Raw genomic sequence first — 23193 nt, forward strand, 5'->3', positions numbered from 1 at the left:
GTTCTAGTTGGACCACATGGCTTCTAAGGGGTGATACACAGCATAGGAGGAACTTGGCAAGCAACCTCTCCAACTTTAGAGACAGGATCTACACTCAGAAAAGACACACAAATGTGAGAAGAAAAGGTGTTACTGATTCAGGGACATGCAAGATAGATGACAGACTGAAAGACGGATTTCCTTTCTGAACATTTTACTCAAAATCGACATCTACCTGAAAAAGTTGAAAATTGCCCAGTATCTGCTACACATAAAAGCAGAAAAAATCCAACCCAATCAATTATCACTCTGTCGATCTACACATTATCATCAATAATTGAATGGAACAGGTCATCAACTGTGCAATCAAACATTATTTGCTTTGCAATATCCTGCTCTCTGATGCTCAGTTTGAATTCTGTCAGGGCCACTCAGTTCTTGACCTCATTTCAGCCTTGGTTCAAACGCAGACAAAAAATCAGAAGTCCAGAGGAGACACAAAAGTGGCTGCCCTATTTGACTGTGCGTGGCATCAAAGAGACCCAGCAAATTGGAATTGGGTGGAAAATTCTGCACTAGTTGGGGTCATACCAAGCATAAAAGAAGATGGTTGTTGGGGTTCAGTCAGGTTCCAGCACCTCACTGCAGGAGTATCCTAGACCTAACCTGCTTCATCAACAACCTTCCTTCCATCATAAGGTCAGAAGTGGGGATGTTTGCTGACAATTGTGCCATATTCAGTTCAATTTGTGACTCCTAAGATACTGAAGCAGTGCGGATGCAACATGATCTGAACAATATCAGGCTTGGGCATCAAGTGGCAAGAAGCATTTGTGTCACACAAATACCAACCGTTGACCATCACAAACAAGAGAGAATCTAATTACTGCCCCTTATCATTCAATGACATTACCATTGCTGAATTCCCCACTATCAATATACTGGAAGGTTAGCATTGACCAGAAACTGAACCAGTCACATAAATATTGCAGCTCCAAGAGCAGGTCAAAGGTCAATATGTCAGCCATGCAACTGAATTCCAGAAGCCTCATCTATCACTGAAAAATACATCAGAACAGGACTGCTGCATTTGGCAGAGGTTGAACCATTCATAAATTTGTTGTATCCTTTTAATATTTGAGGGAGGCTATCTAGACCAGGGAGGAATCAAAGAAGTCCTGTACTAGTTGCTTGATGGAAATTACAAGTAGATTTGACAAAGGTGTAAAAATATGGGCGGCACAGTGGTTAGCACTGCTGCCTCACAGCGCCAGAGACCCGGGTTCAATTCCCGCCTCAGGCGACTCTCTGTGTGGAGTTTGCACATTCTCCCCGTGTCTGCGTGGGTTTCCTCCGGGTGCTCCGGTTTCCTCCCACACTCCAAAGATGTGCAGGTTAGGTGAATTGGCCATGCTAAATTGCCCATAGTGTTAGGTAAGGGGTAGATGTAGGGGTATGGGTGGGTTGCGCTTCGGCGGGGCGGTGTGGACTTGTTGGGCCGAAGGGCCTGTTTCCACACTGTAAGTAATCTAATCTAATCTAATCTAATGTCTTACTGCTCAGTCAGCTTACACCTATGGAGAATTATGTCCAGCTTCCGTCTCCTTCCCTATGAAAAGACATACTTGTCATAGAAGTGCAAAAGGGATTCACAAAACTAATTCATATGCAAAGAGCAAGGATTAAATCAAGTGGGTCTTTATTCTCTTGAGTTTAGAAGAATGAGAGGAGATCCCATTCAATAGTACAAAATCCTTGTCGGGATCAACATAAAAGATGGAGGCTGTTTCCCTTGGCTGGGGAACCTAAAAGCAGGTCAAAGTATCAGAATAAACAAGGAAGCAATTTTGGACTGAGACGAGTGGGCATTTCTTCACTCAGGCTGTAGTGAATCTTTTAAATTCTCTCCCCAAGAGAATTGCGGAGGTGCAATGGTTGAGTATGTTCAAGTCTGAATTTGATAATATTATAAGTATCAATGGATAAGGAAATATTGCAGGAAAATGGTTGTGAATAGAAGATCAACAACGATTTGCTTGCATAACCGAGCAATATTAAAGTGCTGAATAGCCTACTCCTGTTCTTATTTCTTATGATCAGTGCCATGATGCATTGGCTGATATAGATCACAAGCTGGGATGGTGTATGCCTTGGAGGGGACTTGGGAGTCCTTGATGTTCCTATGCACATATTGCCTTTATCCTTCCAGGGAGCATAGGTTGTGGATTTGAGAGGATTTGAAAAAGCCTTGGTGAGATGCCTCAGTGCACTCTGCACACACATGCACTGCAGCCAAGATGTGTGAACTTCTCTTGTGCTATGAATGTCCATGAGAAATGAAGAAAAATGGGGAACTGAGTTCTGAAGAAAAATCATATTTTTCTCAAAATTTTAACTTTCACCTGAGATACTGCCAAACCTCCTGAGTAATTGTAGTACTTCATCATTATTTCAGATTTCCAATAACTGCAGTATTGTGCTTTATTTCAATGGCATCTGCACTTCAAAAGTGCGAGGAAAAAAACATTTGGCTGTCAATCAGTAAGATCATGGCTGATCCAACCACTCCAGAGCCCTGCATATCCCTGATGGCCCTCTACCAACCCATACCAAATATATCAAACTCAATGCTTTCAAGTGAGAGTCAAGAAGGGCTGTAAAGAAAAGCCTAGGAATTATAGACCAGTAGGTTATTTGAGAAGATTCTGAGAGATAAGATATACACATTAGGAGAGACAGGATTTGATTAGGAGTAGTCAGCATGGCTTTGTGAGCGGGAGATCATGCCACACAAATTTGTTTGAGTTCTTTGATGAAGTGACCATGAAGGTTGATGACAACAGGGTGGCAAATGTAGTCTACATGGATTTCAGTAAGACCTTTGATAAGGTTCCACATGGTAGGCTGCTCTGGAAGGTTAGATCACATGGAATCCAGGGTGAGCTGGCAAATTGGATACAAAATTGGCTTGATGGTCAGAAGCAGAGGGTAATAGTGATCAGATGCTTGTTGGACTGGAGGCCTGAGACTTGTGGAGTGCCTCAGGGTGATGGGCCCATTACGGTTTGTTCTCTCTTGCAATGACTTGGATGAGAATGTACAAGACATGATTAGTAAGTTTGCAGATGACCCAAAAATAGGCATTATCACAGACAGGCAGGAAGGTTATCAGAAATTGCAGCAGGACCTTGATCAGCTGGGAAAGTGGACAGAGAAATGGCAAATGGAGTTTAATATAGATAAGTGAGAGATCTTGGAAAGTCAAATCAAGGTAGGAGTTTCATGGTGAATAGTACAGCTTTACAGAGTGTAGTGGAACAGAGGGATCTTGGAGTTCAGGTTCACAGTTCTCTGAAAGTGGAGCCACAGGTAAACAGGGCAGTGAAGGAGGCTTTTGGCACACTGGCCTTCATCAGTCAGGGCACTGAGTATAGAAGATGGGAAGTTATGTTGCAGTTATACAGGACGTTGGTGAGGCTCACTTGGAGTGTTGTGTTCAGTTTTGGTCACCTTGCTATAGGAAGGATGTTATTAATCTGAAAGAGTGCAGAAGAAATTTACAAGGATGTTGTCTTGACTTAATGGTCTGAGTTATAGGAAGAGGTTGGACAAGCTAGCACATTTTTCTTTAAAGTGTAGGAGACTGAGGGGGGACCTTATGGAAGTGTATAAAATCACAAGAGGCATGATAGGGTGTATGTACTCAGTCTTTTTCCAAGGGTTGAGGAATTGAGGACTAGAAGGCATCAGTTCAAGGCTAGAGGGGAAAAAATAAAAGGGAACCTGAAGGGCAACGTTTTTACACAGAGGGTGGTATGCAACTGGAATGAGTTGCCAGCAGAAATGGTTGAGGCTGGTACATTAGCAACATTTAAAAGGCATTTAGAAAAATAAATGGATAGGAAAGGAATAGAAGGATATGGGCCAAATGCAGGGAAATGGGGTTAGCATGGACGGACACTTTGGTCGGCATGAACCATGCCAAAGGGCCTGTCTCCGTGCTGTAGGACTCCATGATTCATTTGCAGTCTTGAAACTTGTCCTTTGATTCTCATTTTGTGGCAGCTATCTGTCCTGCAAGGCTGGCACTGATGAAGAGGTACAATTGGCTAACTCAGCCAGAGGTATATCTGCACTGAAAATGTGTTGCTGGAAAAGCACAGCAGGTCAGACAGCATCCAAGGAGCACGAGAATCAATGTTTCGGGCATGAGCCTTTCCTCATTCCTGAAGAAGGGCACATGCCTGAAACGTCGATTCTCCTGCTCCTTGGATGCTGCCTGACCTGCTGTGCTTTTCCAGCAACACATTTTTAGCTCTGATCTCCAGCATCTGCAGTCCTCACTTTCTCCTAGAGGTATATCTGCACTCAAGTTTTAAAATCAGACTTGACATTAAACTCAGTCTGGTTGGTAGTGGCTTTGATACACTTTGCCACGGTGTTGAGGTTTGGACACTTATCAAGGTCCGACAACAATATCATAAGAAATGTAAGAACTAGGAGCAAGAGTAGGCCATCTGGCCCGTTGAGCCCATTCCACCATTCAATAAGATCACGGCTGATCCACTTGTGACCTCAGCTCCACTTACCCGCCTTCTCACAATAACCCTTAATTCTTTTACTGTTCAAAAATTATCTATCTTAACTTTAAAAACATTCAATGAGGAAGCCTCAGTACTTCATTGAGCAGGGAATTCCACAGATTCGCAACCCTCTGGGTGAAGACGTTCCTCCTCAATTTGGTCCTAAATCTGTTTTCACTAATTCTGAGGTAATGCCCTCTTGACCTAGTTTCATCAACTATCTATTCCCTTCATAATTTTATTTGTTTCTACAAGATCCCACCTCATTCTTCTAAACTCCAATGAATATAATCCCAATCTAGTCAGTCTCTCTCATAAGCCAATCCCCTCAACTCTGCAATCAACCTAGTGAACCTCCTTTGCACCCCCTCTCGGGCCAGTATATCCTTCTCAAGTAAGGAGACCAACACTGCACATAATAGTCCAGGTGTGGCCTCACCAGCACTGATACAGCTGCAATATAACTTCCCTGCTTTTAAACTCAATCCCTGTAGCAAAAAGGATAAAATTCCATTTGCCTTCTTAATTACCTATTGCACCTGCAGACCAACCTTCTGTGATCTGATCCTGTATATTGAGACAGGAAGAATTAATGATCTCATAGTTAGGAATTCTTTTGGAAGGAGCCATCTCAGGATGGTTGAATTTAGACTACAGATGGTAAGTGCGCAGATAAAACCTAATACCAGGGTCCTGTGCTTAAATCAAGGAGACTACATTGGGATGAGGGAGGAGTTGGCTAAAGTAGATCGGAAGCAAAGACTTTATGGTGGGTCAGTTGAAGAACAGTACAGGATTTTCAAAGCAATTTTTCAGTGTTCAGCAAAAGTATATACCAGTGAAAAGGAAGGACTGTAGGAAAAGCAATAATCTGCCATGGGTGTCTAAGGAAATAAGGGAAGCTATCAAATTAAAAGAGAAGGCATATAAAGCGACAAAGACCAGCAGGAAACTAGAAGATTGGGAAAACTTTAAACGTCAACAAAAAGCCACAAAAAGCCACAAAAAAAAGCTATAAAGAAAAGTAAGATAGAGTATGAGAGTAAACTAGCTCAGCAAATAAAGACAGATAGCAAAAGCTTTGACAAATATATAGAAAACGAGAAAGGGTGGCTAAGGCAAACTTTGGTCCTCTAGAAGATGAGAAGGGAGATTTAGTAACGGGATATGAAGAAATGGCCGAGGTATTTTGTGTTGGTCTTCACAGTGGAGAACACGAATACCATGTCAGGAATTGACAAGGAGACAAAGGTATCACAAAAGAGGTAATGTTGGACAAGCTAAAGGTGGATAAATCTCCTGGCTCTGATTAAATACATCCCAGGGTACTAAAAGAGATGGTGGGAGAAACAGCAAATGCACCTGTGGTAATTTTTCAAAATTCGCAGGACCAGCAGATTGGAAAAAAGCAAATGTGACACCACTGTGTAAAAAAAAAAGAGGTAGACAAAAGATGGGGACTTACAGGCCAGTTAGCTTAACTTCTGTAGTGGTAAAATGCTTTAATCTATTATCAAGGAAGAAATAGCAAGACATCTAGACAGAAATTGTCCCGTTGGGCAGATGCAGCATGGGTTCATGAAAGGCAGGTCATGCTTAACTAATCTACTGGAACTCTACGAAGACTTTACAAGCACAGTGGACAACAGGGATCCAGTAGATGTGGTGAATCTAAATTTACAAAGGCACTCGACAAGGTGCCACACAAAAGGCTGCTGCATAAGGTAAAGCTACATGGCGTTACAGGTAATGTATTAGTATGGATATAGGATTGGTTAGCTAACAGAAAGCAAAGAGTGGGGATAAATGACTGCTTTTCTGGTTAGCAATCAGTGGTGTGCCTCGGGGATCAGTTTTGGGACCGCAATTATTCACAATTTACATAAATGATTTGGAGTTTGAGACCACATGTAGTGTGTCAAAGTTTGGGAAAACACAAAGATGAGTGGTAGAGCAAAGTGTGCAGAGGGACACAGATAGTTTAAATGAGTGGGCAAAATTCTGGCAGGTGGAGTACAATGTTAATAAATGTGAAGTCATCATCTATGCTGTGCATAACCTTAAATTGATGAGGAGAACATCATTATTGATTTGAGCATCCTCCTTCAAGACACAGATACAGAAGAACAGAGGCTATGATAATCTCCATTCAGCCGAGAGGTGACAAACATTGAAATGGGGATCTATGAATGGAAGGATGTAGCAATTGTGAGATGTGCAGGAAAAGTTTTTGACAAGTTTAAATATTGACTGAATGGCTAAAATGAAGGTCAAGAAGCAAGATTGATGAACTGGCCTAATGGGATGAAAGAGGAAGGAAAGAAAACATTGTGCAAATACTGAACTTGTGCCAGAAGTGAATTGTATCTGAAAACAGTTGTACTGGAATTATATCCTCTAATAGCATAAGAGGAAGATTTTACAACCTTTACTGAGAAGTAAGTAAGTAGATGCCATAGCTAGAATAGATTAGACATTGAAGAAAAGGCTATGGAACACTAGCAGAACACAACAGAAAAAAATCATTCTTGTGATTGTCCAGTTTTGGTTTAGGCAATAAACTTGAGGACAAACTAAAACAGAGAGGCAAAATAGAGGGAATTAGATATTCCTCAGTTCCAGACAAGGTGCATCCACCTCCGTCTCTCAGATGGATTTGAAAAAGTCAAAGAAAAAATAAAGAACAAAGAACAGTACATCATGGAGCAGACCCTTCAGCCCACCAAAACTATGCCAATCCATAACACCTTAATAAACTAAAAGCCATCTGCCTCTATGCCATCCGTATTCCTCTATTCCCTGCCTATTCATGTCTCTGTCAAGACGCCCCTTAAATGTGGCTATTATATCCACTTCCACCACCTCCTGTGGCAACGCTTTTCAGGCACTTACCACCCGCTGTGTAAAAAAAGTTCCCTCTCACATCACCAATTAGATTGCAGTTAGAACTTAAGGAAAAGACAAGCTCATTGCTAGGTGTTTGATGAGCTGATATAGATGCCAAAGTGGACATACACAACTGAAAAAGTGATTTTGAAAATCGTTTTAGCTGTTTTGGCCACATTCTCATGAAATACAGAAAGGCTGACATAAAAGCTGCATTTTTGCAGGATGATACTTTTTCCAAAGGGAAATGCTTCTGAAGCCACACGAAAAAAACAGTAGATGCAGAAGGAACGCAATGGACACTAAACAAAGATATATATGGACTTAAATGATGCTCCTAGCGTGGTACTTTTGGTGAGATCTATTCAGCCAAAATTAGGTGTATTAACTAAAAAGATATCCCATAGATCAGAGGGTGGTGTTGAATCAACACTTAGTATAATAGTGCATTGGAGGTACCGTATCTTCTTCCTCTATCTCATTGCAATAGTCCTCAATGACATCCTCTTCTATGCCTCCCTCGATAGTCAATGGAGATGCTTCGCTGGATTTCTGGGAATCTCCAATTGTCACAGTTTCTATGACAATCCCAGAATTCCTCATGGCCTGACAGATCAGGTTCTCATTGCCAGTCTCCCCCTCTGGAGGTAGCTCAGTGGAAGTCGGTGACTGTAGAAAAAAAAAACAATATTGATCATCTCTTCAACAATCCAATGGACTCTTCTGAAATGCACAGCACACCTACTAAGGGTCACTTCCAGGGCAACACAGGATTAGTGCAGGAAGTCAAATGGAGCCTGTTTTACAGCAGTGACTGCCATCTGTCATCGTCTGGCATTTAAAGGTTCAAAGCTTCTTTAAAAGAAGAAATGGGAAGTAAGATAAATTAGCTACGGGGCAGGGTGGCAGACGGATGAAGTCAATCAGGTGGTAGGATGGAAGGTGGGTGAGGGGGGAATGTGATGTGTGGGTGACGGAGTTGGGTGAGTGAGAAGGTAGAACAGATCAGGTGTCTGAGGATTGGCCAAGTGTCCAGTGTTGGCATGGAGGGTTCAGGTCTCCCACAAGATGAAGCGGGGGTGGGGGGTTGCAGTCAGATCCTTTTTTTTAACCTCTCCAATATTTCCTTGCTACCTGTTACGGTGAGTAACTCCAAAGTCTCCAACTCTACATCAGAATTGGAGGACAGTTTGGATGGTTCCAGTCACCAGGCAATTGCTCATGAGAAGTTGGAACTTCCCTGGTAATTACCTCATAGCTTGAGTGGGAGAAATATTGACACATATCTTTCAAGGTGCATCCAGTAACTGACTGGAGACCGGAAGATTTAGGCCAATAAATACACATCTTTTGGAGAGAAGTAGGCTTTTGTATTTCAGTTTTAGTATCAGCTGTTTCCCCCATAATGGGACTCAAAAATACTTGGAAGGTTTAAAGATGGTTATGGATGAGGAAGGCAATTCAGTCCACATTAGTTTGTTCATTCATTTGGATAGACTCTACATTCCCCTCAGTAGAATATCTAATTATTGATTTAAAATTCCAGCATATTCAGTTCCCCTGTGGTAGCCAGATTTATTCCTGTCACCAGTCTTAAATCTAAATGTTATTAGTTTGAACCCTTATTCTATTATCACAACCTAACTTCAAAGTAATATTTCACAGATACGTTTTCAACACCTTTTATCAAAGTGCAACAGAATGTTGAATGAGATAGCCAGATGGTAGAATATAAATCAGAAACAGCTAGAATCAAACTGCATTTCGAACACATTAATCATTGCCAACTAGTGAGACATGAAGAAATGAGAGCATTGGGGGTAATAGTTGGCAGTGGCATGAGATTGGTGCCTATTGTCAGGGACCTGAGTTATGCAAAAAGGAGGGAGCAACTCTGAAGCTTTTCAGCCTTGACAGAAGATATTTAAATGATGACACCCGACTCCTTAAGAGTCAAGGAGTGAATAATTTGCAAGGTATAAGCAAATAAGAAATAAAGAGCTTGTTTAAAAAGGAGCCCACTTTGTACCTTTGTTTTGTTTTAAACTTATATAGTACGCTTTAAAGTCTCAGGATATCCCGTAACTCTTTACAGTCAAAGTAATACATTTTATGCACAGTCACTACTTTTATAAAAGATTGAAAGTTACACATTTTAAACCTTCACTTCCTCCATCACTGGTACAATATGCATTATTGGTACTATGCATTATTTACATGATTTGCTGCAGCAGCTTCATTGACAGAACCTTTCAAATCTTTGACCTCTACCACATAGAAGATGAGGGCAGCAGGTATATAGGAGCACCAGTATCTTCAAGGATTCCTCCAAATCACACACCACCCTGATTATTCCTTCATTCTTGGAGCTTCCTACCTAACACACTAGTAGTTCCACTGTACAGATTGCAACCGTTCAAAAAGGTGGCTCACCAATACATTTTCAGTCTATACATTTTAGAGATGTTGCTATAAGAATAAATGTGAGCTGCCACATCTCAGGGGAACTATCCTGCTCTTTGAAATGGTGTTATGCAATTATTTGGATCTGCCAGTGAGGACACACACAGGCCATGGTTTAACACATCATCATAAGACAAAACCTTGCACAGTGCAGAACTTCCATGTGACTGTACAGTAAAGTAAGCCTAACATTGGGCTCCATATTGATGCATGAAATCAACAATCCTCAGCCTCAAAAGTGAGAGTTTAGCCCAAGAAATGTGGCAACATTTTACTAAGTATTTTATTTCTGGTTTCAATGGAGGAAGGTAAAAGAGGTGGTACAGATAACCAACAGGTAACTACCAAAGATAAATATTGAAAAGGAATGGTATTAAAAAATTAATGGGAGAAGAAATAGAAAAGTTAATCAGTCCAAGTCCTAAATACTGAAGGAGTTCAGCCGAAGAACTAACAAGAATTTTCTAACCTCCTTTAGAATTAGCCAAAGGAAATAACAGCAAACCTGAAGCAACAAAGGGGAATGGCATAAGGCAGGAAATTACAGGTAAATCATCATTCCTTACCTGTAAGTAAACAAACTTAAAATTGAGAGGTTGTAATAATAATGGAGGTAAACTACATCTTATATAAATTTCCTCTTTATTACCTCCCTCTTTATTTAACAAAGGGGAATATTTTGACTAAAGACATCAGAGCATGTTGGAAAAGTTTTACCTGTGGTTTCTGTTCAACCCCAGGATCCAAAGCCTGGCTCATATTATGGACCTGCAGCTCCTCGAAGTTTCCTTCAGAATTTGCCAGCACACTGATCACTGCTGTTGTTTCTGGGGAGTTTGGTGTTGCTGTGGAAACCAGTTCCTCAATCTGTTTATTTACTGGAAGTTAAAAAGATAAGGATCAGGGACCAAGAATAAGAAAACACTTATTGTGCTTAGATCACTTGAATGCTTAGCTGCAAACACAAGGCTCCCCACACGACTTTTCTCAACAGCTGGTGATGTGAAGGTGGTTTACATGTGTGGGGCATGGAACTTTGGGCCAATAATAATTTACTCTCTCTCCTGCAGTGTCACAAAACAAGGAAGCTGATAGTTTTCTAGTTTTTCCTCAATAGCCTGAACTTCCCAAGTAGAGGAGATGGTCATCCCCTGAGACTGCAGCTAAGTGACCTAAACAGTCTCTTTTTCATTCCATCCCTTTTCTCATTAGGATATTAGAAGCTCTGCTTAATATTGCTCAGACTGGAAGATAGGAAGGATCATAGGTACAGGAAGAGATCATTCAGCCACTTAGTTAGATCATGACTGATGTGAATCTCAACTTTGCCCACTCAACCTGATTCTAGAACAAGTACTATCTTGCTGGACAAAACCGCATTAGTATACACAATCTATTAACCTCAGTTTCGGCATTTCCGATTGGTCTCTGAAGCTTTTGCCAGCTTCCTACCCCCCAACCAACTACATCCGCAAAATGTGAAAAACTGAGAAAGGTAACTCAAATTCCTCCACACTTTCAGCAATGAAGTCATTCTGACATCATCTCTGAATGGCCTCGCTCCAATTTTAAAATTATGCCCCTTATACTAGATTCCACCAGAAAAAGAAATACTTTCTCTGAAGTCTCCTTTAGTCATTTTAAACGTATCAATTTCGATCTACATTCTTCTAAACTTAAGGGAATACAGTTCAAGTTTATGCAACCTGCCCTCATAACTGTGCCCTTCCAATTCCAGTGACACTGTAGTGAATATACACTGCCATTTCTCCAAGGCCCTTGCCCAACATTGAACGTTTACTCCCTCTGGGGTTGAATCAGAGTTCTGAACATCTAACGAGAACAGAACATCTCTCCTTTTGTACTCCTGCCACTTAAGAGCAAACCCTCCAACAGCCTTTCTAACTATGTCTATGATTAAACACTCTGTCCCAATGGAGGAGTCTTATCATCCAGGTCCCTTTCAAGTCATCTGCAACCATTACTTTTATGGATGCAGAATTTCTTCTAATCTATATTTAAAACCATCTCAATCAAACATGTAAGCATGCCAAGAGTTATTAACAGATCATGTTATAGAACACATGGTCAATGTAGTACCTTCCTGAGTCTCAGCTTTATTTGCTGGTTCAGGCTCTTCCTGGTAGGATGTTGAAACAAGTTTCATTTGCTGGAATTTGACTTTTTCTGTACAGGGGGTGATAGCCTTCATATGGCGAGTGAGTGCTCCAGACTCCCGGAAACTCATCCCACACATTCGGCATTTATACGGTCGCTCATCTGGGGACACACCATAACAGCTGTTAAAGCTCCAGACTAAACTCTGATAACTCTTCAAACACAGGTATCTGCTGAACATTCACAACCTCTCCCGAAGGCTCTGTGATTTTACGTCACTCAGTTAAGGTATCTTGAAGCATTTTAAATTAAGAACAAATAAATCAAGTGGTCAGATATCATTCACTTTAATGAAGAGAGCACCAGTTCTTACTTCATTAGAAACCCAAATGTAATTATTCCAGATTCACAATGTGTTGGGATACATTATCACAAGCAGCTGGACCAACTGAATTACTTCCATATAAAATAGTGGAGATTTCCTCACAATAGACATGGGAGAGTTAGAATTACACAGGGGATTAAGTCTTTTTAGCAGAATGTATATAAAATTACACAGGGGAAAATAAAGCACAAAGCAACACTTGGGGTTAATCAGTTTAAAGAGAAGTTATACTGCCAGGCAGCTTGACGGAAATCATTAGAAAGCAGCATTGGGTGCTGTTCAACTTGTGAATTTGGAAAATTGCAGATCTTTCAGTACCGGCAGGACATTGGTGTGCATGTGCGTGTAGTGGGGTGGGAGGTGGAGAAAGTGAGAGAGAGAGAGGGGGGTGTGGGGAGCACTCAGGACATTATAAATAAGTCAGATCCACAGGCAGCCTCAGCAAGGATCAGAGAAAAGTGCTATCATCATCCAGTAAAGTGGAGATTTAATAACAGCCAATGATAATATAAAGGAAGGTCAGAGGCTAAGCAACTGCTCATTGAAACTTAAACTGACTACAGTCAAACTTAATGGCCTTGTCTGGTTTTTCTCACCTGTGTGCCGTCGATTGTGTCTAACTAAAGATCCCTTTGTTCGAAATGCCATCCCACAAATTTTGCATTTGAAAGCCTTCTTGTCACTGTGGGTAACCATGTGTGCCTTTAGGATGACAGCCTGCAAGCACAGCATCAGATCCTCTGAAAACAAATTCATGCCTGCCAGATTCAAGCTACTGTTTTTTACACACACAGACAGACACACATACACACAGTAGGGATATAGAGATATTTCTTTTAATCAGTTCAAATTACCTGTGCACCTTTAACTTCTGAGCTAATATTTCTGATATTGTAGGAGAAAATAATCCCAGTTACTACATCAATGATAGATTAATTAATTCTTTATTAACTGACAGTACTAATTCCCACAAACGGAGGAGCTCATTTTTGGAGGGGATGGGCATGGGGGGTTCCAAAACTTTAACTTCTGCATACCCGACATATCAAGGCATCTATGTTACTCAAAGGTCACAAGTAACAGGGACACACAGCTGGCTACAAGAGATCAAAATTTTTTAAAAGTGTTACATTTGAATAGTTTTTAAATGACAACATTTTGATTATTTGTTTTTAGAAAAAGATGTCACTCATTTATCCCTGACCACACTATTCTTTCACAATCCACCATTCTTCAGGCAAATACAATCTGTCAATGTCATTGAACCAACTGTTAAATGATATACAAGTACTGCACAGAACAATTCTCTTATACTAGTCTGAAAGGTTTGTTAAACCTAAATGAAGTTGGAATTTTGGAAAGAAAACTAGGTTAAAACCCCACATGTATACTCACCTAACATTTGACAAATAGCTTATTCTACTTCATGTACATTTTATTCACCTTCCAGTTTTGCTACCATATATTTTGCATTTACAACCCCTCTCCATATACTAAGTAATTAACCCACCGTTTTAAAGGTCTTTTCACAGACTTGACATATGAATCGCCCTTCATCTGTTAGAATTATTTCATATTTCTTCTTCTCAGCCCCACTCTCTTCTTCCATGTCTTTCTGACTACTGTTGCCATCAATTCCATCACTGGTGGGCTGCTCACTCTGATGTGGCTGAGTGTAGTCCTGTAATTGGTCCTCCGAAATCTGACATGTTTTGTTGCTCCCATCATCTGAAAATAAGATTATAAAGAAATGAGGCCCAGAATTACAGTGATTAGATTAGATTAGATTCCCTACAATGCGGAAACACACCCTTCAGCCCAACAAGTCCACACCGACCCTCCAAAGAGCAACCCACCCAGACCCATCTCCCTCTGACGAATGCACCTAATACTATGGGCAATTTAGCATGGCCAATTCATCTGACCTGCACATATTTGGACTATGGGAGGAAACCGGAGCACCCGGAGGAAACCCACGCAAACTCCACACAGATAGTTGCCTGAGGCTTGAATCGAACCTGGAACCCTAGTGCGGTGAGGCAGCAATGCTAACCACTGAACCACCGTGCCGCCCCAGTGATCCAGACCAATGGTGACGCATAACTCTGGAGTGTTCAAAGTCTAGATATCATAAAATATTCTCAAGCAATTAGGCCCAAAAGCCCAAACTTTAAAAACATAAGTTGTGGTGGGTGCTTGCATGGGGCAATGATTTTGATCTGGAATCTCTGTTCAATGTCTAAATGGGTTAATGGGCTCTCTGCTGGTTCCAGGCAAAATGAGCTTACCCAGTCTTAATCCAGTTTTTGTTATTATAACTCCAGCTGATGTTATTACTGAACAAGTCAGATCCCAGATTGAAAAATGGCATGATAGATCATATTGTTTTTGTTTTGATTTTAACAAAGTGATCTCGCATTGGAACAGGGACAGAAGGCTGCAGATTATGCTTTAACAATAAAACATAAGTTTATGACAAAAAATGAAGATAAATATAATAAATCAAACTATTTTTAAACTCACAGTAAAAGTATAACCCCATTAATCCCAAAACACTCCTTTAAACATTTAGAAGAAAAACAAATTTTTATATCCTAAACACACCTTGTAGTGCTCCAAAACACCACTTGTACAGTATTCACACCGGAGTCTCTGTCTCTTAACACTTTGAAAGTTTTAAGTTACTTTGACTTTAACTTACAGAGCAGAGCTACCAATAGCTTCTTCCTGTAGCTATGATATGCCTGATCTTAAAAGCACTCACCTTTAAGTAACCTCTTCAGGGTTTTATCTCAACACTTCTCGTCTAATATTGTCACTAACTGTTTACTCTAAGGTAATACGATATTCTTGGCTTTTCAGGAACTCATGTCTGTGCAAACTTCTTCATCAAAGGACTTTACAGGACTTTACTTCACAAAGTGAAACTGGAAAGAAATTCTTGTCACTAGGTGTTTTCTTTAAGTTTCAAAAAAACTTCCAATCTTCTAAACTGCAGCTTGTTTATCTTGTTCAAACCTAAGACCCTACCAATATATGCAAAAATCTATTAATCCAAAGCCAAACATCAAAACTTGTTCTTAAAAAAAAATCACTGTGGCTCCAGAAATGCTTTCAAGTTCATTATTAACTCCAGACATACAAAAAAAACCCCATAAGTTACTCAAAAGCCAAAAGCCCAAAATTACAATAAATGACATTAAAACTATATGTAAATGACACTGTTTACATCACACTGTGCATTTTGAATGATATTACAAAGCTGTACTTAATGAGCCAAATCATTCACAAAGCACACAGGATAGTTGCAGTTCAAAGCACTCTCCTTATGTTGGGATTAAGAAGCAATAGTGGCATATTATAATGGGAGCTATAGTCTGCATTACAGCCATGCTGGACCTGACTTGAAAGTGCTTGGTTCCAGCACTGGACACCTGAAATAAAAATTAGTCTAAATCCCACAGCTGACACCTGGCCCCCCACCAGGATGAAAATATACAGTACTGTACCTCAAAAAAAACTTCTGGAATTCCTCACCTGACTGTGATTTGTTGTTTGCTTCAGGCTGTGATAAGGAAGCCACAACCAACTGTGTGAGAGTAATCGCTGAGTCCAAGGACACTGATTCCTGGAAACAGATGGGTGAAGAGTTTTAAGAGGCACACTGGCTCCAAGTTGGCAGAACCTGCCTCAGCTCCACAAATGTTTCACCTACCATTAGAAAGACAATGCAAATAAAGCAAAAAGACTATCCGCATCCCCATCAAATTTAAACGGGACCTTTCTCCATGGTTAAATCCCTTCCCAGTGGGGGAGTCTTATCATCCATGTCCCTTTCAAGTCTTTCAAACTTATCCAATGCTTTGTTTTATCGTATTTCCAAGTGGGTGGGAGGTGGGTTGGGAGTTAGTGATAACAGGAAGGAAGAGAAACAGGAAAATTGAAAAGGGGAAAGAATAGGAAGGGAAGATAAAGTCAACATGAAAAAGAAATGGAAAAGGAAGAAAAAGTGAAAGAAAAAAGTTATATAATACCATTCACAGCCTTAGCACATTGCAAAATATTTCACAATTACAAAAGTCACTGTAGTAATGTAAGAATAATATAAGGAATGATAGAGTTACAGGCAGGGCGACAAGGAAGGAGTAGCACAAAAACAAAGGAAGCAGGCAAGAGAAACAGATCACAGATAAAATTCCAACATATGAGATCAGAAGCAATAATTACCTTGGGAGTTGCTTGGTTGACAGGTAGATGGTCAGAGTCACCAGTGGACAAAGCCTGGATCCGCTGGCATGTTTTCTGTAATTTGTGCGTGATGAAAGTCTCCAGGTTGCAAAACTCTGTCTGACAACGACCACACTTATGGACATCATGCTCCTCTGCAAGGAAGATCCCAGAGTTGGAATAGCAAATGTATTACCACTCTCATGCCCATGTCCCACCCCCATCCAACTCACAGACAAATAATATTCAACTGAAACCAATGGATTTTTGAAACCAATAGTAATGGCAAAGGAAACAAAACAAAGGCACGTAAACAGAGCTGAGGGTACAGTTCACCTTTCACCAGACAGGTAGAATAGACTTGAGACCAGTTAGTCTTACCTCAGATATTACTGCATAAGTGGTTAAAACAGAGCTAGTCAGCATGTGCTCCAAAAGGTTGGAGTAATTCTATGTAAGTCTTTGAAAGAATAATGACCAACCAAGATAAATAGGTTGGAAATTGTTGATTTAAAATAATGCTTGAAAATCTGTAAGATAATTTCGAAGACTCTAACTGTAAAGGTCACAAATATGAAGGGGAATGTGGTCATATGAATAGACAAATTGTTTAAAGAACAGAAAGTAAAGGACAGGGGAAAGTGAAGAGTCTCAAACTAGAAAAATATTGTGTATGTTCCACAGAGGTTGTATGAGAGCTCTTCTTTATTACATATACAAAAATGCTCTGAACTTGAGGACTAGAGAAACCACATTGAAATGAGCTTATGCTTGTAAACTGGAAGGCACTGCAGATTTTGATGATTATGAAAGACATAGATGGACCAGCAGGTAAGTGTCAGAAGAAGCTCACTGCATAAAGTATCAAGGTCAATCATTCTGAAAGTACTGACAGTTTAAAAGGCAAGAACTGAGGATTTTCATTACTGTTAAATCAAAAGTGAGGTAATTTTTATAAAAGTTCATTCACAGCTTCAGACATCAGTGAGATAAAGTGGCTGCTACTTTTGCATTAATTTCAAAAAACACCTCCACTGGGTTGCAAATTACTTTGGATGTTCCAGGAACCTCATTAAATTGCTCCTGATGATTAAGAAGATATTTTATACCATCGGCAGAGCAATTAACAAAGTGATAGTAGAGATAGCAAGAAATGTGACAAGCAAATCTTTGGCAATATTGTAGATTTGATTCAAGGTTTCAAAATCACAGAAGGAATGTATTTATACTAAACTTTCCAGTGCTTAGTTGTCATGTGTATTGGATAACAAGCAGTCAGAATGGATGAAACATATCCTGTGTTTGGTCTCAAGTGAAGCAGTCAGTTGTTTTAGTTGGAGCGTTTGGTGGATTTTTTTGTTCCTGGTTTGCATTTGGTTCAATTGTTGAAATGAGAGTAGATAATAGATCGTATACAAGTGAATTAAACTAATCATAATCTAAATAAACCCGACTCAATTAGTAAATAAACATCATCTTCACAGTTGAAGGCTCATTGAAACAGGATTTTCATCACCATGTTACTTATTAAAAAGCTTTGTCTATCCTGTACAACCACACAGCTTCTTTCACTTCATAAAGTTGAGCTTATATATATCCCACCACTATTTTCCATACCATTCCTTCATTCCAGTTCTGCCTGTTCTTAATAACCAGCTGGCCCAGGGTCATTCACCAAATGCATCTTCCATGAATGTGACTGCAATGCAGAATCTTGTCCTCTCAGCAACATTCAACACAGGCAATTATTCTACTTTTCACCTCTCCCTTCACTATTGCTTTAAAATCCTAAATGTGTAAATCATATAATTACCCCTCCCTGCCATAACAAAGTCAGACAAGCCTGCAAACTATACAATCTCTACTCTCTCTCATTTTGAGCTTTGTAGGCACTCTTCCTAATGTTCCACTCTTAGAAGAGAATAAAGGGACAATTCCAGCAAAGCAAAAATTGAGAAGAGATGGACATAGCCATTCCCTGGAAGACTCATACTAACTCTTGCCTTAATCTCAAAGATATTAACTTTTCTTTTAAAAGGTAATTCAAACTCCCAGCAATCAACCAAATTATGCCACTAGGTTTCATATTTAAACAACTTTTACCAGTTGGGTGTTAACCGGGTATATTTTGCAAACATTTATTCTTTAAACACAAAAGTACACTCTTTATTGCATTGTCATTTTCACCTAAAGAGTCCTCAGTACCATACAGGATATTGAGGGCTGTCACTTCTCCTGGGACAAAACCAAGGTGTGCCACAGGTCTCAGGAATTCAGCATGTCTCCTCAGTACTCAATATATGAGGTATCTTGGAATCCTCCCACTAGCATCCAACAAGGCAAACTTAGAAGCCTCTTTAAGGATTCCAGTTCAAGCATGGCAGTTCAGTGATACCAGAATCATAAAACACCCCTCTTTTTTGATAATTTTTTTGCATAGCCTTAGAGCCTGTGTCATATTCTCTCTCAGCTTCTCCAAGCTGGACCTACAAACTAACTAGGACTGCAGACATGCGAGATCAGAATTGAAAAGTGTGGTGCTGGAAAAGCACAACAGGTCAGGCAGCATCCGAGGAACACAAGAATCAACATTTCGGGCAGTAGCCCTTCATCGGGAATGTGGGAGGGGAGAAGGGAGCTGAGAGATAAATCAGAAGGTGGGGGTGGGATGGGGGTAGGTAACTGGGAAGGTATTAGGTAGATGCAAGTGGCAGGGGTGATAGTGATGGGTCAGAGGGAGGGTGGAGCGGATAAGAAATTCAATCACACAGCATCAATGTCGACTTCACAAGTTTCTTTACCTCCCCTCCCCCACCTCATCCCAGACCCAAACCTCCTACTCAGCACTGCCCTCTTGATCTATCCTATCTGTCCATCTTCCTTTCCATCTATCCGCTCCGACCTATCACTATACTCATCGCCTTTCTAGCTACATTACCCCTCTTCCCCACCCTCTTATTTATTTTGCAGCCCCTTCCACCTCTCTCCCCCCCCCCACATTCCTGATGAAGGGGTTATGCATGAAATGTCGATTGTTCTGCTCTTTGGATGCTGCCTAACCTGCTGTGCTTTTTAAGTGCCTCACTTTTTGACCCAAGAACTAACTACAAATGGTGGAAGCTTTCTGTCCCTATTCACTTCTAAGCTTTTCCAACTCCAAATGTAAAACTCTGTGTCTTAAAAAATCACAAATAAACAAGAGTATCTCTCTGAAATATCCCAGATGGAGATCTCATCTAATTAACTTCACTTTCCAAAACATGCCCTTTGATCTGAAAAGGATGGTCACGTTAAGAATTTCCCTATATTTACCATTTGCTTTCCAACCTTCCTTTGATTTGGGAAATGATAGGAATAATTTAAACCTCTTAAAAAGAGGTTTATCATATTGTCTCCACCATACTTAGAAAGGGGTGTCTCACTGTTCAATGTTTTCCCACTTCCCTTACTCAATAAATACACGTTACCCTTTAAATTGAAGTTACTTTAAGTATGTTTACCATCCTTCCAAACGAGGTGTATCTATTATCTCATCTTTAAAAATTTCAATGCACAAGTGCAAACTTACATTTGTACAACATATGAATCATGGAATTAGACATTTTCACAACAGTAGCCCAGCCCTCCTCCAGTAACATTCGCTCCTAGTTTCTAGAACATTGTCAAAAGCTATTTCACAACCTTTAACTGGTTACAATCCCAATCTTGTATTGATCTATTCCTTGAATCTTATCTAATAACAGGGAGGGGATGGCCTAGTGATATTATTGCTAGACTATTAATCCAGAAACTCAGCTAATGCTTGGGGACCATGGCAGATGGTAGAATTTGAATTCAATAAAGATTCTGGAATTAAGAGTTTAATGATGACCATAAAACCATTGTCAATTGTTGGAAAAATTCACCTGGTTCACTAATACTTTTTAGGGAAGGAAATCGGTCATCCTTACTTGGTCTGACCCACAGCAATGTGATTGGCTCTTGGGGAACTGTCCCCTGGGCAATTGGGGATGGGCTATAAATGCTGGCCCAGCCCTTGACGCCCACATTCAGTGAGTGAATTTTAAAAAACCTTCACCACTGTAAAGGTTGTGCAAGAAATTTCTATATAACACCTCACAGGGAAGCTTTCAAACAAAATTTGATACTAAGTCACACAAGGTGACTTAAGGAAATGTGATCAAAATCTTGATTTTAAGGAGTACCTTAATGGAGAAGAAAGCAGACAGATTTAAGGAGGAAATTCCTACTGGATCCTAGCAAGTAAAGACACCATATCAACAGTAGGATAAAAAAGGAGGTGGGAAATGCCCAACAAGCTAGAATTACAGGAATATAGATATCTACAAAGGTTTTGGATTGAGGAGAAATAGTAAGGAATGAGGCTGTTGACAGATTTGAACGTAAGGATATGAATTAATTCAAAGCATTGACAGACAGAAACTAATGTAGGTCAGCTCATAAATGAATTTTAATTCTTGATCAGAACCACAAAGCAACCGGTGGCAACAGATGATGGAAGCCTGCTAGTGAGATACCACCCTCCAAGAAAAGCCATCTGTTAAAATTGACTGTAGTAACTCAAGTGAGACAGATAGTGAAAATAAAATCATTGCTATTAGCAATACAAAGTAGGCACCTGTCTCAGTAAGAATAAACTATCTTTGAAGGAGGGGAACACAAACCAAAATGGTGTTTCTCCCCATTGATGGTTGCTGACCTGTTGAGTACACCAGCATTTCGTTTTTCTATTTACAATAAATGCTTTTAAGTAGAACAGTAATTTATTGTCATTTGTACTTTTTACAACAACATGAAAAGTATGCAATCGCCATATTCCAGCGCCATTTTAATAACAAATTATATGTGTTTTTTTAAAAAAGAAAAAATTAAGACAAAGTCCATCTTAGTTCAATTCTTGGCTCCAGGGCTCCTAAGGTCAAGGAAACTGAATACTGAAGCTGCCATAAGGAATCCAGGCCACTGCCAAAGCCACTCCAAGGAATCTCAGGTCAGGCTGGACCCACCATGCCACAAAAGATGCTGCAGAAGCCGCCATAAGGAATCCTGGACCCACCTCACGGAAGCTGCCTCCAAAGCAGCCCACCATGTCGTAGGGTCTAATAGGATGCAGCTGCAATGGCCATGAGGAATGATCAGATCCACACCACATTCTGTACTGCAGCAGCCTCTTGAAACCTCCTTCCTCCCCAAAACTGCCAAAATAATGTATGTTGAATTTTGATGTTAGAAAATAATAATAACAAAAAGGGATGCAGCAGGTCTAGTGATCAGAAGTAAATGGGGTCAGGAGCCTGAACATTTCCTACATCTTGGGACTTATTTGTGCTCTGGGTTGCCTTATAAATCTTAGTTCAATATTCTTCAAATAACTTTGTGCAATTTTTTAATGAAATGGAAGAGGGGTCAGTGATTTAATGCCTTATTCCAAAGACAGCATCTACGGCAATGTTTCATTTCCTTAGAACAGCATGAAAATGTCAGCAGAGGTAATGCAGTAAGTCTTTAGAGCGTTACTTAAACTCACAACATTCCAACTTAGGGGTCAGGTCCTACCATCGAGTCAAGTTCTATATATTTCCGACAATGGTCAGACAACAATGAAAACCAAAGAAAGGACATGCATTTCCATTAGCACCTTTCACGGAGTTAAGACTTCCCAAATACAGTACAACCAATAAAGTACTTTTGAAATTTTTACAATGTTGCAATGTGAGAAATACAGAATTCAATTCTGCACACAAGATCCTACAAATGTGATAAATGCCATGAGTTAAGGATGTTGGTTGGCCAGACCACCAGACAGAACTCCTCTGCTCTTTTAAAAAGTCAGAGTCATAGACATACAGCATGGAAACAGACCCTTCGGTCCAACTAGTCCATGCTGACCATGTTCCCAAATTAAACCAGTCCCACTTGCCTGCTTTGGTCCATATCCCTCCAAACCTTTCTGTCTGAAAGTGAAGGCTAGAGGTCAGATTTACTTTGCATTTAAAGCATGGCATCTCTTGACAGCACATAATCCCCACCGTATTCCACTAGAATATCAGCCTGGAATGAGCCAAATCTCTAGATTTGGATTTGTCCATCAGACGCAGAAGCAACAGTGCTCCCACTAAGCCTCAGCAGACACTTAAAGCATAACTTAGTGTACTTACTCTGTAGCTTTCAGACCACACAGTTTAATTGACATAAACTAGCACATCCAGAGTACAGACAGTAATTATTTATCTGTAAGTCCAGCATCCCTGCCTTAAGGTCAGAAAAAACTTTTTTGGAAAACTTTAATTTTTTTTAGCCAGAATGATATATATATATATTATATATATTCATGTCCCCAGCCACTGAACTGCTCTAGAGAGGATAGCTGATATACATGTAGACTATAAAGATTAAACTATAAAGATAAATGTTACTCAGGTGAAGTGTCTCTTCAAAGCCATAAAGTTGAATTACTGTTAAGTCAACAGTTAATTGACTCAATCACTGTTAGGCTACAAGCCAGGTGCCATAATTAAATGTTCATCCTAC

General features: G+C 40.1%; 1 protein-coding gene across 2 annotated transcripts in view; it reads right to left on the bottom strand.

The window, feature by feature from the left end:
• Positions 1 to 23193, bottom strand: part of e4f1 (E4F transcription factor 1) — a 39765-nt gene that overhangs the window by 11359 nt on the left and 5213 nt on the right. For both annotated transcript variants that reach the window (XM_072559167.1, XM_072559166.1), the window contains 7 exons: positions 16642 to 16796; positions 15952 to 16042; positions 13925 to 14142; positions 13011 to 13131; positions 12012 to 12191; positions 10629 to 10789; positions 7908 to 8117 (listed from right to left, as the gene is read on the bottom strand). In XM_072559167.1, coding sequence (XP_072415268.1) covers positions 7908 to 8117; positions 10629 to 10789; positions 12012 to 12191; positions 13011 to 13131; positions 13925 to 14142; positions 15952 to 16042; positions 16642 to 16796 — 1136 coding nt within the window. The remainder of the gene's footprint in view (positions 1 to 7907; positions 8118 to 10628; positions 10790 to 12011; positions 12192 to 13010; positions 13132 to 13924; positions 14143 to 15951; positions 16043 to 16641; positions 16797 to 23193) is intronic.

The sequence above is a fragment of the Chiloscyllium punctatum genome, chromosome 40 (assembly GCF_047496795.1).
Source record: "Chiloscyllium punctatum isolate Juve2018m chromosome 40, sChiPun1.3, whole genome shotgun sequence".
In the NCBI taxonomy this organism is placed as follows: domain Eukaryota; kingdom Metazoa; phylum Chordata; class Chondrichthyes; order Orectolobiformes; family Hemiscylliidae; genus Chiloscyllium; species Chiloscyllium punctatum.